The sequence below is a fragment of the Rhinopithecus roxellana genome, chromosome 14 (assembly GCF_007565055.1).
Source record: "Rhinopithecus roxellana isolate Shanxi Qingling chromosome 14, ASM756505v1, whole genome shotgun sequence".
Lineage (NCBI taxonomy): Eukaryota > Metazoa > Chordata > Mammalia > Primates > Cercopithecidae > Rhinopithecus > Rhinopithecus roxellana.
In genome coordinates this window covers 66,056,923-66,072,544 of record NC_044562.1, presented here as the reverse complement: position 1 = coordinate 66,072,544, position 15,622 = coordinate 66,056,923, and the positions used below count along the sequence as shown (strand labels likewise).

The 15,622-nt window shown below is 46.4% G+C and overlaps 1 protein-coding gene and 1 non-coding gene across 3 annotated transcripts in view; both read left to right on the top strand.

Moving 5' to 3' along the window:
- The window catches only part of EFHD1 (EF-hand domain family member D1), a 50,827-nt gene extending 42,131 nt beyond the window's left edge, over window positions 1-8,696 (top strand). Inside the window, exon 4 of one of the 2 annotated variants that reach the window (XM_010354551.2) lies at window positions 7,518-8,696. In XM_010354551.2, the coding sequence (XP_010352853.1) occupies window positions 7,518-7,652 (135 nt within the window). In that variant the 3' untranslated portion in view covers window positions 7,653-8,696. The remainder of the gene's footprint in view (window positions 1-7,517) is intronic. The other variant, XM_010354552.2, reaches the window with a different exon arrangement.
- LOC115893401 lies at window positions 4,913-5,014 on the top strand. Its single transcript, XR_004053410.1, has one exon. It is a non-coding gene; the product is annotated as a small nucleolar RNA U13 (small nucleolar RNA).
- Window positions 8,697-15,622: the final 6,926 nt, after the last annotated feature.

The following is a 15,622-nucleotide window of genomic DNA, read 5'->3' as shown; positions in this document are numbered from 1 at the left end:
GAGCCGCTACACCCATGCAAATGCACATACATGTACGGACAAGGATTTTCATACAATATTATTAGTAATATAGAAAAATTAGAAATAACCAAAACTTCCATTATCAGGGAAGTGAGTTCATTGTGATATACCCACACATTTGCACACTCTGCAGCTGTCAAAAAATGAGATGCAGCTGCATGTCCGTGTGGACAGATGTCCAGAATAAATGAAGCAAGACAATATGCTGGAAACCTAATTTTGTAAACATGAAATCCAACCTGGATCATTACATGCCAAAGTATTAGTAATAGTTGTGTCTGAGGGACTTATTTTATATTTTTGTGATGTTTTACAATGAGTGTGCACTCTTTTTATAACTGGAGAAAAGATGAAAAGAATGACAATAAAAATTCTTGCAGCTTGTTATGTTCATAGGTCTGCCTCCTCACCCAAACTCAAAGGCAGAGTAGGTATGACATCTTTGTAATTACAGTGCTTGGTATATAATGACCCTCAATAAACATCTGCCTGGATGACAAATGGAGGGCGTCACCGCTGGATTTGGGAGAGGGCCATAAAGAAGCTGCCATTTGTGACAGATGTTCCGAGATGAATGGGGATTCACCTTGTAATCAAGGAAGGGAGGGCGTTGTGATCGTGGGAACAGCAAGTGGAAGGCTCCAAGGCATAGAGGGTGAGGCTTGTTTGGAGGCTGGAGAGGTGTCACAATGTGAGGATACAGGATGTGTGAGGGAGCAGGGCTGGTGACGTGTCTGGAGGTGAAAACCAAGATGCAAATATGGTGACCCCAGCCTGGCCAACATGGTGAAACCCGTCTCCACTAAAAATACCAAAATTAGTTGGGCATGGTGGTGCACACCTATAATCTCAGCTACTTGGAAAGCTGAGGCAGGAGAATTGCTTGAACCCAGGAGGCGGAGGCTGCAGTGAGCCGAGACGTGCCACTGCACCTCCAGCCTGGGTGACAGAGCATGACTCCACCAAAAAAAGAAAGAGAGAGAGGGAGAGAGAGAGAGAGAAAGAGAGAGAGAGAGACGAAAGAAAGAAAGAAAGAGGAAGGAAGGGAGGGAGGGAGGGAAGGAGGAAGGAAGGAAAGGAAGGAAGGAAGGAAGGAAGGAAGGAAGGAAGGAAGGAAGGAAGGAAGGAAGGAAGGAAGGAAGGAAGGAAGGGGAAAGAGAGAAAGAAAGAAAATATGGTGATCAGGAAACTGGGCCAGCACTTGCCACCCTTTGGCCCACCATGGCACGTATGGTCTGTGACTCTCAGATTGGATGGCCCCCGGCTGCACTAGACAGTATTGGACAGAGAGCTCCAGCCTCCCCAAGGCTGAGAGGAGCTCCTCTCTGAGCACCTGGTTGGGAAGGTCAGGCCTTCCCCAGACTGCTGAGTGTCAGAACAACCTGCACACCAGAGTCTCAGGCCCATGCACATCTACCTGGAATTTCTCCAAGGTGGGTTTCAGGAAACGTGTAGGTGATGGAGCTGTGATGTGATTCCGACGCACAGCCACAGGTGCAGGGGAGCCCGAGTGTTTGGGATGGGCACTACGAGTACACACTTGCCTGGGGACAGTTTAGACTCAGGGAAGTTTTCAAAGATGTCCCGAGAAGAATTGTGGGTCCAATAAGTGTAGTGACAACCAGACTAGGGAGGAGGAGGGGACAAATTGAGAATTCTCTAGAAGTCTCAGTGTTCATGACCACTCCATTGAAGGTGGGAGATAAGCGCCATGAGGTTTGTCAAGGAGGGAAGTTGATGATATTTTTCATCAAGACCAGCCTCCCAGGCCGAGTGTGGTGGCTCACGTCTGTAATCCCAGCACTTTGGGAGGGTGACGGGGGAGGATTACTTGAGGTCAGGAGTTTGAGACCAGCCTGGCCAACATGGTGAAACCCCGTCTCTACTAAAAATACAAAAATTAGCCAGGCGTGGTGGCGCATGCCTGTAGTCCCAGCTACTTGGGAGGCTGAGGCATGAGAATTGCTTGAGCTCAGAGGCAGAGGTTGCAGTGAGCCGAGATCACACCATTGCACTCCAGCCTGGGCAACAGAGCAAGACTGTGTCTCAAAAAAAATAAATAAATAAAGCAAAAATAAATAAAGCCCAGCTTCCCCCTATTCCCAGAATGGCTGTGGTTTGAAGAGGAAAAGTTATGAACTGGGTCTGGTGTCAAGTGTGAGGGGACTTCAGGCACAGGAAAGGTGTGCCCCTTCATTTGAAGGCCATCGTATTGGTTACAAATAATTTCTGATCACATCCTGTTTGACCGAACCTGGTGACTCCTGGCTGCATGGGAGGTTAGGGAGTGTCTTTTTTTCTGGGATCTGCCTGCCTGGCTATAATTATTGCCACTGGGGAAGGTGAAGATCCTACATGTTGAGGGTCATGGAGTGATTTCTTCCACACATGCCCAATTCTGAACCTGCCATTGGAAAACACTGGAATATCATTATCTCAACTGGGCTCTCTGGAGCCAGGGGTGGCGTCAGTCTCCCTTAGGCCTCTGGGCCATGTGCCAGGCTTCATAGCAAGAAATAAGGCAGGAAATGGGTGCTTCTGGGCACCTCACAACATAGACCACAGGAGCTAACTTCACAAGATATAAGTTGAAACCAAGGCTTAGAGATTGACCTATGGTAGAACAGAATGGTGCCAGGACTGTGGGGAAGGCTGGCATTTAGGCCTTTGGAGAAGAAGAAGGTGTAATCAGAGGTACAAGGAAACCCTGGGGAAATGCTATTTTGGAGGACTGGAGCAGTTTTTAGAAGAGATTAGGCTGGGTGCAGTGGCTCATGCCTGGACACTTTGGGAAGCTGAGGCAGGAGAACTGTTCAAGCCCGGGAGTTCAAGGTTGCAGTGAGCTGTGATCATGCCACTGCAACACAGCCTGCACAACAGAGCAAGACCCTGTCTCTAAAACAAAACAAAACAAAACAAAAAGCAAACATAACAAAATGGAGTTTTTAGTCCCTGCCTCTAGGGATTATAATTCCATAAGAGTAAAAGTGACCTGGTGCAGTGGCTCACACCTGCAATCCCAGCACACTTAGGAGGCCAAGGTGAGAGGATTGCTTAAGCCCAGGAGTTTGAGACCAGCTTGAGCAACATGGCAAGACCCCACCTCTACACACACACACACACACACACCTTTCTATATAAGCATAACTCTTGCTGTTAATATTCTCAGAGTTACCTGTCTTCCGAAATGGACCCCTGTCAAATGCAGGGGAATTTAGAAAATGGACACTGATTTTTCATTGAAATGGGAGCATCCAGGCCTGGCGCAGTGGCTCATGCCTATAGTCCCAGCACTTTGGGAGGCTGAGGTGGGAGGATTGCTTAAGCCCAGGAGTTTGAGACCAGCCTGGGCAACATAGTGAGAACTTGTCATTACAAAAACAAAAATAGTAGCTGGGTGTGGCGGTGCATGCCTGTAGTCCTAGCTACTCAGGGGGCTGAATTCGGAGGAACACTTGAGCCTGGGAGATTGAGGCTGCAGTAAGCCATGACTGCACCACTGCACTCCAATCTGGGTGACAGATTAAGACCTTGTCTCAAAATAAAAAAGACATTTAGAAAGTTGAGAACTCTGCTCCAACTCCCCCAAAAGACAGGTAAATGTTGGGAAATGTAAGGATTACTTCTTCCTTTGTCCTCCAATGTTATAAAGAGAATGCAAATATTGAAAAAGATCATATCATATTCATTCTCTGAAGCCATTGATTCTGATAAAGTCACATAAAAATGACACATTAGAAAAAAAATTATATCAATGGATGTAGCTCTAAGAATCTTAAAACTTCAGGGCCAGGAGCAGTGGCTCATGCCTGTAATCCCATAACTTTGGGAGGCCAAGGCGGGCAGATCACCTGAGGTCAGAAGTTCGAGACCAGCCTGGCCATCGTGGTGAAACCCTGTCTCTACTGAAAGAAAAAACAAAAATTAGCTGGGCATGGTGGCGTGTGCCTGTAATCCCAGCTACTTGGGAGGCTGAAGCAGGAGAATCACTTGAACCCAGGAAGTGGAGGTTGCAGTGAGCTGAGATCACACCATTGAACTCCAGCCTGGGTGACAGAGTGAAACTCCATCTCAAAAAAAAAAAAAAAAAAAAAAAATCTTAAAACTTCAAAAAACGGAATGCAGTGATTACATTTAAGGATGTATATGTTAAAACTGCAAGAATGATTTGAAAATGTTACTATCATAGGTATATCAAGAAAAAATCATTTAAATTAAATATCTCAAAGGTATCTCATAAAGTTTAATACCCATTCATAGTAAAACATTTTAAAATAAGAAAACAATGCTTCTTTAGCACGGTAAAAGAATATTGGCCAAGCACAGTGGCTCACGCCTGTAATCCTAGCACTTCGGAAGGCTGAGGCAGGCAGATCACCTGAGGTGGAGAGTTCGAGGCCAACATGACCAACATGGAGAAACCTCATCTCTACTAAAAAACAAAATTAGCTGGGCGTGGTGGCACATGCCTGTAATCCCAGCTACTCAGGAGACTGAGGCAGGAGAATCGCTTGAACCTGGGAGGCGGAGGTTGCAGTGAGCTGAGATCGTACCATTGCATTCCAGCCTGGGCAATGAGAGTGAAACTCCGCCTCAAAAAAAAACAAAAAAAAGAAAAGAAAAAAAAGAATATCTACTTTCCTCATAAATATCAAGGCATTCTATAAAGCAGTAATATTAAATCACACAGTATGGGTGCAGGAATAAACAAATCAGTCAGTGGCACAGGATAGAGAACAGAAACATCTCTTTCATGTGGGAACTTAGAATATGAAGACAATTGGGAGAATAATGGGCTAGCAATAAAAGGTGCTGAGACAATTAGCTATGCACTTAGGAAGATAAAGTCAAGTCCCTACTTTATACTCTTCACTAAAATAAGGGCACTTAGATCCTTTTGTGGTTCATAATGTGAAGACTGGGTTTTCATGCCCATGTGTGAAGTGTGCCTGCCTCCAATCTTGTTAAGATGTCAGCACATTGCCTTCTGACGGGAAAGAAAAGTGAAATAAGTGAGCTTATTTTTGTGGCTTAAGGGGCCAAATGAGAACACAAAACCATAAAGGTATTAAAATGAAATTCAGGAAATGGGTTTAGAACCTTGGGGGTTTAGAAGACCTTCTTAAACATGCCATAAAATGCAAATGGCAGAATGGAAATGCTTGATCAATTTGATTACATCAAAATTTTAAATATATGTGTCGTCCCAAATGCCTTAGAGCTAAAAGATTAGCAAAAAACTGGGAGAAAGTAACTAAAATATGTATAACCAGAGACTAATACCAAGAATTTATAAGGAAAGTAAATATTCTTTTATTTTTATTTATTTATTTTTTTGCCTTATGTAAATCAAATAGGGGCTGAGCTCAGTGGTACATGCCTATAATCTCAATGCTTTAAGAGGCTGAGGTGGGAGAATTGCTTGAGCCCAGGAGTTTGAGACCAGCCCAGGCAACATAGTGCAACTCCATCTCTACAAAAAATTTTAAAAACTAACCTATAGGTGGCATGCACCTGTAGGCCTAGCTGCTCAGGATGCTGAGGTAGGAGGATCGCTTGAGCTCGGGAGTTCGAGGCTGCAGGGGACTGATTGTGCCACTGCACTTCAGCCTCAACCTGGGCGATGGAGCAAGAGTGTTTCTTAAAAAACAAAAAAAAAAAGGAATTGCAAATTTTAAAATAATAATATAATAACTGAATAGAAATGTGGGCAAAGGATATAAATGGGCAATTTACAAAAGAGGAAATAAAACAAGGTTTTTGGCTATCTGATTGGCAAAAAGTAAAAACATTAATGATAACCTTGGCAAGGTTGTGGGGAAATGAGAGCTTCCAGTTCATGATTGTGGGGGTGTAAATCGGAACAGCTGCTTTGGAGAACAATGTAATAGTCTATTAAAATAACATACATAAGGCTGGGTGCGCTGGCTCATGCTTGTAATTCTAGCACTCTGGGAGGCTGAGGCGGGTGAATGCTTGAGCTCAGGAGTTCAAGACCAGCCTGGGCGACATGGTAAAACCCGTCTCTACTAAAAATACAGAAATTAGCCAGGCATGTGATGACGTGTTCCTGTAATCCCAGCTACTCCAGTGGCTGAGGCAGAAGGATCGGTTGAGCCCCGGAGGCACAGGTTGCAATGAGCTAAGATTGCGCCATTGCACTCCAGCCTGGGCAAGAGTGAGACTGTCTTAAAAAAAAAAAAAATGTACATACTCAGCGAGTTTGAAAATTTTACAAATTGAGACACACTCACAGAATCAGTTCTAGAACAGAGGATTGTTAGATGGGTTTATCCGATATGATATTATTGAAGACAAATTGTTAGATTTAAAATACTCAGATGGCACCAAATTCCATTCACGATACCAACAAAACCACGTAATATCCAGAAGCAAATATAGGGCGACTGATTTAGTGAGCAACATAAAGGCGTAACTGCATGAAAACTGAGGCATTCAGGGAAAACTGCTTTTTAAAATTATTGTTGTTATTTTGAGATGGAGTCTCACTGCAGCCTCGACCTCCAAGGCTCAAGTGATTCTCCTGCCTCAGCCCCTGAGTAGCTGGGATTACAGGCACATGTCACCATGCCTGGCTATTTTTTGTGTTTTTAGTAGGGACGGGGGTTTCACCATGTTGGCCAGGCTGGTCTCAAACTTCTGGTCTCAGGTGATCCACCCGCTTCAGCCTCCCAAAGTGCTGGGATTATAGGCTTGAGTCACCACCACACCCAGCCCAGGGAGAAATGTATTTTAAAGGTATCCCTTTGCCATAGGCAGATGGATGCAATTCCAGTCAAAATCTCATGAGGGGACTGGGTGCAGTGGCTCATGCCTGTAATCCTAGCACTTTGGGAGGCCAGGGCCGGTGAATCACCTGAGGTCAGGAGTTTGAGACCAGCCTGACCAATATGGTGAAACCCCTTCTCTACTAAAAATACAAAAATTAGCCAGGCATGGTGACGTGTGCCTGTAGTCCTAGCTACTCAGGAGGCTGAGACAGAAGAATTGCTTGAACCTGGGAGGCGGAGATTGCAGTGAACCAAGATCATGCCACTGCACTCCAGCCTGAGCGACAGAGGGAGACTCCGTCTCAAAAAAAAAAAAATCCCATCAGGGCATTCATTTTGGTTTGCCTTTTTCCCTAGAACTGAACAATATTAGTGTGAAATTAAAATAATGTAAAAGTAGTTAATAAACTGGGATGTTAAACTGTATCCTGAAAAAAAAGTCAAGTAGAATGACCAACCCCAGCAAAAGAAGCACACGGGGGCACAGCAACAAATCCAGTGACGTGTTAGAGATGGTGTCTGCGCCAACAGAAAGCAACTTTTGAAGGCCACACAGAAAGAGTGCTTGCTGGGGTCCTGCCCTCCACCGGCCCACGTTCCCTTATGTCTAGGTCTGCTGAATGGACTGTTCGCTCAGGTGTCAGCAGCTCCAGGGTCCTCTGCCCTCCCTTACTCGGTTGGTCTGTGTCTGCTGTTTCTCTGCAGGTCCAAGCCTTGTCATCGGCCAGTAAGTTTGAAGCAGAGTTGAAAGCTGAGCAAGATGAGCGGAAGCGGGAGGAGGAGGAGAGGCGGCTTCGCCAGGCGGCCTTCCAGGAGCTCAAGGCCAACTTCAGTACATAGTCCTGCTGACCTTGCCCTCTGCCCACAGCTGTGCCTCACAGACGCCCCGGGAAGAGATGACAGGCATCTTCATCACTGCTGCCAGTCCCCTCCCTGAGCCAGCGTCTCCACCCATCATCCCGTGCCAGCTCCCATGCCAGCCTTCATTCCTCTCAGTGTCCAGGCCCCTCCAGGAGGGTCCTGGAGTGGGCCAGATGCCTGCCCACCTCTGTCTCCGGCCTCTGCTCCTCCACCCTGCCTGTAGCCAGAACTCGTATCTTCTCAGCAACCTTCACTTCGTCCTTGTCCCTTTACCATTCCACATCAAAGAGTAGTCTGTATGTCAATTTGTCTTTTCGGGTCCTCAGAGAAAATGCCCATTTTCAAGAGGAATTCTCTGCACTCCCCTCTGCTTCCCATCCAGCTTCCCTGTTCTCATCTTTGGTAGGATTCTGCCAGTTGCTTTTACATCTTCTGTTCCTGGGTAATGGTGGGTCTTAATGGAGGCTGGGTGGACCACTGCCCATTCACTCTTCAACAGGAAGAACAGCATGCCGCCACGGTGACACACATTAGAGAAAGGACAGAGGTCTGCTCCTTCCTGCCACCTTTCTCCTGGCCCCTTAGCATTCCCCCAGTCCCTCCCTCTTCACCCTGCTCGTCTATGTCTTCCCAGTTCAGCCTTTTTCCCATTCTTAAATACTGTGCTACTTCACTGTAAGATTGAAAGAACAGTTAGGGTACCAATGAGTAAAAGGGTTCCTGGTCACTCTGACTCTGTGCAAATTGTATTACAGTAGACCCCTGACACTCCCAAGTGACAGATCCAGGGCCTTTCAAACATCCCCAAAGTCGTGGCCATACTCACCATTAGCCAGTTTCTAACATCTGTTTCAGGGTATCGAACTGTAGATGTTCTTACCCCCCATACTTGTGAGTTCTTGGGGTTGCTCACAAATACTAGGGGTTGTGTTGTATTTTTAACAAATATATCCTGTTGTCATATTTATTCTCTTTTGTAACTGCTATCTTTACAATAAAGAAATCACCTGCCTTTCTATCTTACAGCTGTTTCTTTTTACATTGTACAAATAATGTGACCATCACATCAATGTGCCTGGAATTTTCTTGAATTAAAGGAGAGAGTAGGGTATTTTCTATAGGAGCCAAGTCCCATCCAGGGCTTCTGTTTGACACCGAGGTCCTGAAGTACAGTTAGAAATGGGAACTAGAGGCCAGGCACGGTAGCTCACGTCTGTAGTCCCAGCACTTTGGTAGGCTGAGGTGGGCGGATCACTTGAGGTCAGGAGTTCAAGACTAGCCTGGTCAACATGGTGAAACCCCATTTCTAGTAAAAACATAGCTGGCCTGGTGGCGCACACCTGTAATCCCAGCTACTCAGGAGGCTGAGGTGGGAGAATCCCTTGAACCGGGGAGGCAGAGTTTGCAGTGAGCAGAGATGGTGCCACTGCACTCCAGCATAGGCAACAGAGCAAGACTCCATCTCAAAAAAAAAAAAAAAAAAAGGAAACAAATGAGAACTAGAGGGCTGGTTTTCACTCTATAGGATTCAGAGTACTGAGCTTATCAGGTGTACTCCCCTTCCCTTCTGTGAGGATGCCTTCAGCTGCAGGGAAAAACCACAGCTTCATTTCTTTTGCTTCTTAGATCCCTTGGAACTGTGATGAGAGCCAATGCCCCTCCCTCCCATGTATAATCCAGGATATTTGGCTACCCATGCAAGGACCTCTGTCCCAAGAGAACACCCTTTGCTCCTCAGGATCATTCTGTGTTATACAAATCCAAGACCTATGCTTTGCAGACATCATTTTCTAGCTAGTGTCACCCTCTAGTCTCCCTACCAGAGGGGACGGACATGAAAAAGGAGTAGAGAGATTCTTACCATATGATCCAGCAATCCTACTCATTCCTATTTCTTTAGACTACATGAGAGCTTATGTCCACACAAAAACCTGCACATGAAGCTTTTGTTTTTTGATTTTTTTTGAGACAAGGTCTAGCACTGTCACCCAGGCTAGAGTGCAGTGGTGCGAAGATGGCTCACTGCAGCCTCAACCTCCTAGGCTCAAGTGATCCTCCTGCCTCAGCCTCCCAAAGTGCTGGGATTACAAGCATGGGCCACTGTGGCCAGCCTGCACACGAATCTTTATAGCAGCTTTATTCATAATTGCATAGACTTGGAAACAATCAAAATGTTCCTCAATAGGTGAGTGCATAAATTATGATACATCTGCACAGTGGACTATTATTCAGTGATGAGAAGTATTTACCAATAGAAAGAAATGAGTTATCAAGTAATGAGAAGACATGGAGGAAACTTACATGCATACTGCTAAGTGAAAAGTCAGTCCTAATCTGGGTGTGGGGTACTTGTTCATAGTTCTAGCTGCTCGCGGCTGAAGAGGAAGGATAACTTGAGCCTCGGAGTTCGAGTGCAGCCTGAGCAACATAGTGAGACCCCGTCTCAAAAAAAAAAAAAAAAAAAAAGCAATCTGAAAAGGCTACATGCTATTTGATACCAACTATGGTATGACATCCTGGGAAAGGTAAAAGTGTGAAGACAGTGAAAAGATCAGTGGTTGTCAGCAAGGAGAGGGGGAGGGATGAATAAACGCAGCACAGGACTTTTAGGGCAGTAAAACTTATTCTCCATGATGCTGTCGATGCTGGTGGATGAATGTCATACATCTGTCGAAACCTATAGAATGTGCAACACAAAGAATGCACCCTAGGCCAAGTGCAGTGGCTCATGCCTGAAATCCCAGCACTTTGGGAGGTGGAGGCAGGAAGATCGCTCAAGCTCAGGGGTTCGAGACCAGCCTGGGCAATATAGTTGTACCCTGAGTCTACAAGAAACTTTTAAAAAGCCAAGCTTGGCTGGGAGCGGTGGCTCAGCACTTTGGGAGGCTGAGGCAGGGGGATTGCTTGAGCTCAAGAATTTGAGACCAGCTGGGGCAATATGGTGAAACCCTATTTCTATCAAAGATTCAAAAAAAAAAAAAATTAGCTGGGTGTGGTGGCAGGCACCTGTGGTCCCAGCTACTCGGGAGACTGAGGCTGAGGTGGGAGGATTGCTTGAGCCCAGGAAGTGGAGGTTGTAGTCAGCCGAGATCGTGCCACTGCACACCAACCTGGGTGACAGAGTGAGACTGTGTCTCAAAAAGAAAAATAAAGGCCAGTGTGGTGGCATGCACCTATGCTCTCAACTACTCAGGAGGCTGAGGTGGAAGGATGGCTTGAGCCCAGGAGGAGAAGGTTGCAGTGAGCCAGGATCATGTCACTGCACTCCAGCCTGGATGACTGATTGAGAGCCTGTCTCGAAAAGGAAAAAAAGAATGCACCCTAATATTAACTATGGAGTTTAATATTGCGTCAATATGGGCATGTCAATTGTAACAAATATACCACATTAAAGTAACATAATAATAGGGAATGGGGAGTTGGGGTGAGAGGGGTACATAGGAACATGTACTTTTGGCTCCATTTTTCTGTAAACCTGAAACTTCTCTAAAAAATAAAGTCTAGGGTGGGTGTGGTGGTTCATGCCTGTAATCCCAACACTTGGGAGGCCTAGGTGGGCGGATCACCTGAGGTCAGGAGTTCGAGACCAGCCTGGCCAACATGGTGAAACCCTGTCTCTACTAAAAATGCAAAAAATTAGCTGGGAGTGGTGGTGCACACCTGTAATCCCAGCTACCCGGGAGGCTGAAGCAGGAGAATCACTTGAAAACTGGAAGGCGGAGGTTGCAGTGAGGTGAGATCGTGCCACCGTACTCCAGCCTGGATGACAGAGCAAGACTCCATCTCAAAAAGATAAATAAATAAATAAACATTTAATGGTGAAGGAGACAAGAAAAAAAAGCCTATTAATTTAAAAAGAAGGAAGAGAACGGAGATAGCAGTGTCATTACTTGAAGCATCCGTTTGCCTTTCTGGACAAGTGGGCCCACGTGAGAGCTAAAACTCTTGATTGCTTGTCACAAATTGTGAAAATAAAAACAAACAAATAAGGCTGGGTGCAGTGACTCATGCCTGTAATCCCAACACCTTGGGAGGCTGATGCAGGTGGATTACTTGAGGTCAGGAGTTTGAGACACACCTGGCCAACATGTCAAAACCTCATCTCTGCTAAAAATACAAAAAAATTAACCGGGCATGGTGGCATGTGTCTGTAGTCACAGCAACTCAAGAGGCTGAGGCAGGAGAATCCCTTGAACCCCGGGAGGCAGAGGTTGCAGTGAGCCAAGATCACGCCACTGCATTCCAACCTGGGTGACACTGTCTCAAAAAATAAAAATAAAAATAAATAAATAAATAAAACTTTTGATTACAAGCAATAGAAAATCCAACACAAAAGGACTTCAGACAAAACAGGACACATTGGACCATGTCACTACAAAGGCCAGGGAGAGGATGTCATTCCTGCCTCTTGGCCACAAAGTCCTCCAGAGGCTGCTCCCTTGTGCCTCCCACCCTCCATCTCCAGGGCCATGATCATAGCTCAGACCTTCATAGGTTCCTTCCTGGGTCTCTACCGTGGGCTCCTCACTGGTTTCTCTGCCCTCATTATAACCTGATCGTCTACTTTGCAGTTGGAGTAATCCTAAGAAAATGTAAACCTGTTCCTAACATCTCCCTTTCAATTTTTGATTCCCCGCTTTCAGGATCTGGCCCCAACTCATCTCTCCAGCTCCATCTCTTGTCCCTCCTCCCTGCCCTGTCTCCTTCCAAACTCTACACTCCTGGTATGTGCAATGCCTAACCGATCCTAGAAAATTCCACACCTCCAGGCTTTTGCATATGCGGTTTCCTCTGCCTGGCACTCCCTCCCTCCCTTCCACAGGTGGGCTACTTCTCGCTGTTAAAGACTCAGCTCAGAGATTATCTTCAGGAAGCTTCTTTGATGCTCCCAGGCCAGGTAAAATGTCCTTTCTCAGGACTCCCATTTCCCCCTGTGTTTCTCTCTACTATAATCCTGACAGCTGGAGGCAGTAGCCTTCTCTTTACTTCTCAGCCTCCCTGTTTGGACTGTGAACTCTTTGCAGGGCAGGAAGTTTGCCTTGCCTATTGCTATAGGCCCAGCATGCTGTGTGGCATGTAGCAGGCAACGCTTGCGTGTTGGTTTTACAAGGACATGCCCGGTTTGTTAGAGCAGACAGATGGGCAAGGCAGGATTATTACCACTGATGTCAGAGATCTTCTGAGTACTCCACCATGAGAGCCTGAGGGGCCAGCTCTGAAAGTGGAGACTGGCCGGGTGCGAAGGCTCATGCCTGTAATCCCAGCACTTTGGGAGGCCAAGGCGGCTGGATCACCTGAGGTCAGGAGTTTGAGACCAGCCTGACCAACATGGAGAAACCTCGTCTCTACTAAAAACACAAAATTAGTCGGGTGTGGTGGTGCATGCCTGTAATCCTAGCTATTCGGGGGGCCGAGGCAGGAGAATTGCTTGAACCTGGGAGGTGGAGATTGCTGTGAGCTGAGATTGTGCTACTTGCACTCCAGCCTGGGCAATAAGAGCGAAATTCCATCTCAAAAAAAAAAAAAAAAAAAAAAAAAAAAAGAAAAGAAAAGAAAAGAAAGAAAGAAAAAGAAAGAAAGTGGAGACAGCAGAGCTTGTGGGAATATCTTTCTCACTGGAAGAGAGAGAGGTCACTCCCCAGGGCTCTCCTTTGACTGAGCAATAGGAAAAACAACACACCAATTAGTCTTGCCTAGGCCCTGGAGGCTGTGTGATGTAATGGAATTTGGACTCCAACACTAGGCAAGTAACTGAACCTCACTGAGCCTCCGTTTCCTCACCTGTAAAATGGGCACAATGATGACCTACCTGGCAGATTCCATGTCTGCCATATATTTAGTGCTCAGGACACATGGGTCCCCTCTCTCCCCTCCCTCCTCCACTACTGTAACTCTGTCTCCTCCTGAGCCCTGAGTCTCCACAGTTAGGTCCAAGAGTCTCAGGCCAGGGTAGCCCAGAAGTGCTCAGTCCTGGCTGCTGTCTTGGCCACAAGTGCAGATGTCCATGGACCCAGGTTCTCTGTTACTTTGAGACCCCTTTCCTGACCAGCCCAGGGAATTTCTGCCCATCTGCCAGCTCACTTGCATGCTCCTGGCGGCTGCCAGTTACTGAATGTGGCCTGACAGCTGTGGCTTTGTCACTACTCAGATTTCTCCTTGTCTGCCTGTCCACAAGGCCAGACGCTGGCACATCCCTGCCCACCTGGACTGACTGTACTATACAAGAATGATGATTCCATAGCTGCCTTCTGGGTCCTGTGATGGCAGTGGGGCTCTCAGGAGCCAATTCAGAATTCTACAATTTAGAAGGGCTGGGCATGGTGTCTCATGCCTATAATCCCAACACTTTGGGAGCCCAAGGCAGGAGGATTGCTTCAGCCCATGACTTCAAGACCAGCCTGGCCAACACGGCGAAACCCCATTTCTACAAACAAATACAAAAAAGTTTAGTCGGGCATCGTGGTGGGCACCTGTAGTCCCAGCCACAAGGGAGGCTGAGGCAGGAAGATCACTTGAGCCTGGGAAGTCAAGACTGCAATGAGCTGAGATCACACCACCACGCTCCAACCTGGCGACAAAGCAAAATTCTACAACTTAGTGAGGCACTAAGGATGAGACCTCAGCAGGGGTCAATTTTTTTTCCCTCCATTCCTTTCCAAAATCGGTGGCTTTTGGCATTCTGCCATGGGGTGTTGAGCATGTACATTGCTGTTGCCATCTTGTTATTAGTAGTGTTTTTTCTTTTTCTTTTTTTGAGACAGGGTCTTGCTCTGTCACCCAGGTTGGAGTGCAGTGGCACGATCTCAGCTCACTGCAACCTTCGTCTCCTAGGCTCAAGGGATTCTCATGCTTCAGCCTCCTGAGCAACTGGAACTACAGGCGCATGCCACCATGTCCAGTTACTTTTTGCATTTTTGGTAGAGAAGGGGTTTTATCATGTTGGCCAGCCTGGTCTCGAACTCCTGAGCTCAAGCAATCGGCCCACCTTGGCCTCCCAAAGTGCTGGGATTACAGGTTTGAGCCACTGCACCTGGCCTCTATTTTTCTTTATAGAGGCCATCAAGCTAAAGCTGTTGCCTTGTTGGTTTTTTACTTATTTTTATTTTTATAGAGACAGAATCTTGCTCTGTCACTCAGACTGAAGTGCAGTGACATGATCATAGCTCACTGCAGCCTCAAATTCCGGGATTCAAGCGATCCTCCCACTTCAGCCTCCCAACTAGCTGGAACTATAGGCACGGGCCACCATGCTTGGCTAGCTGTTACCTTTTGAAGGGCAATTTGGTAGACTGTTAAAATTAAAAATTGTATTTGTATTATTTATGTTTATGTTAACAAATCACATTGTGACTTAGTGGCTTAAAACAATGATTAATATTTATTATCTCACACAGTTTCTGACGGCCAGGAATTTAGAAGCAATTTGACTGGGTAGTTGGTTTGGGCTCAGGGTCTCTCATGAGGCTGCAGTCAAAATGCCAGCTGGGACTACAGTCATCTGAAGGCTTGACTGAGACTGGGGGACCTGCTTCCAACACGACTTACTCCTGTGATTGATGCTGGCTATTGGCAGGAGGCCTCAGTTGCCTGCCATGTGAACCTCTTGAGTGTCCTCACAGCATGGCAGCTGGCTTCCCCCAGAGCAAGTGATACAAGAGAGTAAAGGGCAAGCCTTTTAAGACCTAGCTTCCTGAATCACACTCTGCTATTCTACTAGTCACATAGGTCAGCCCTATTGGCAAAAGTCGTTAGGAGCCATCTTATTGGCTGGCTACTTTGGAATCAGTCAGAGTTCTTAATTGCAAGTAACAGAATCTAAACCAGGCTGATTTAAGCAGAAAAGGAATTGATTGAAAAGACAAGGAGGAGTCCCCAGAATCACCAGCAGGGCTGGGGGGTGCAGGCTAAGGAAGCAGGCAGGAGGCCAGGAGGCTGGGACAGCAGCCAAA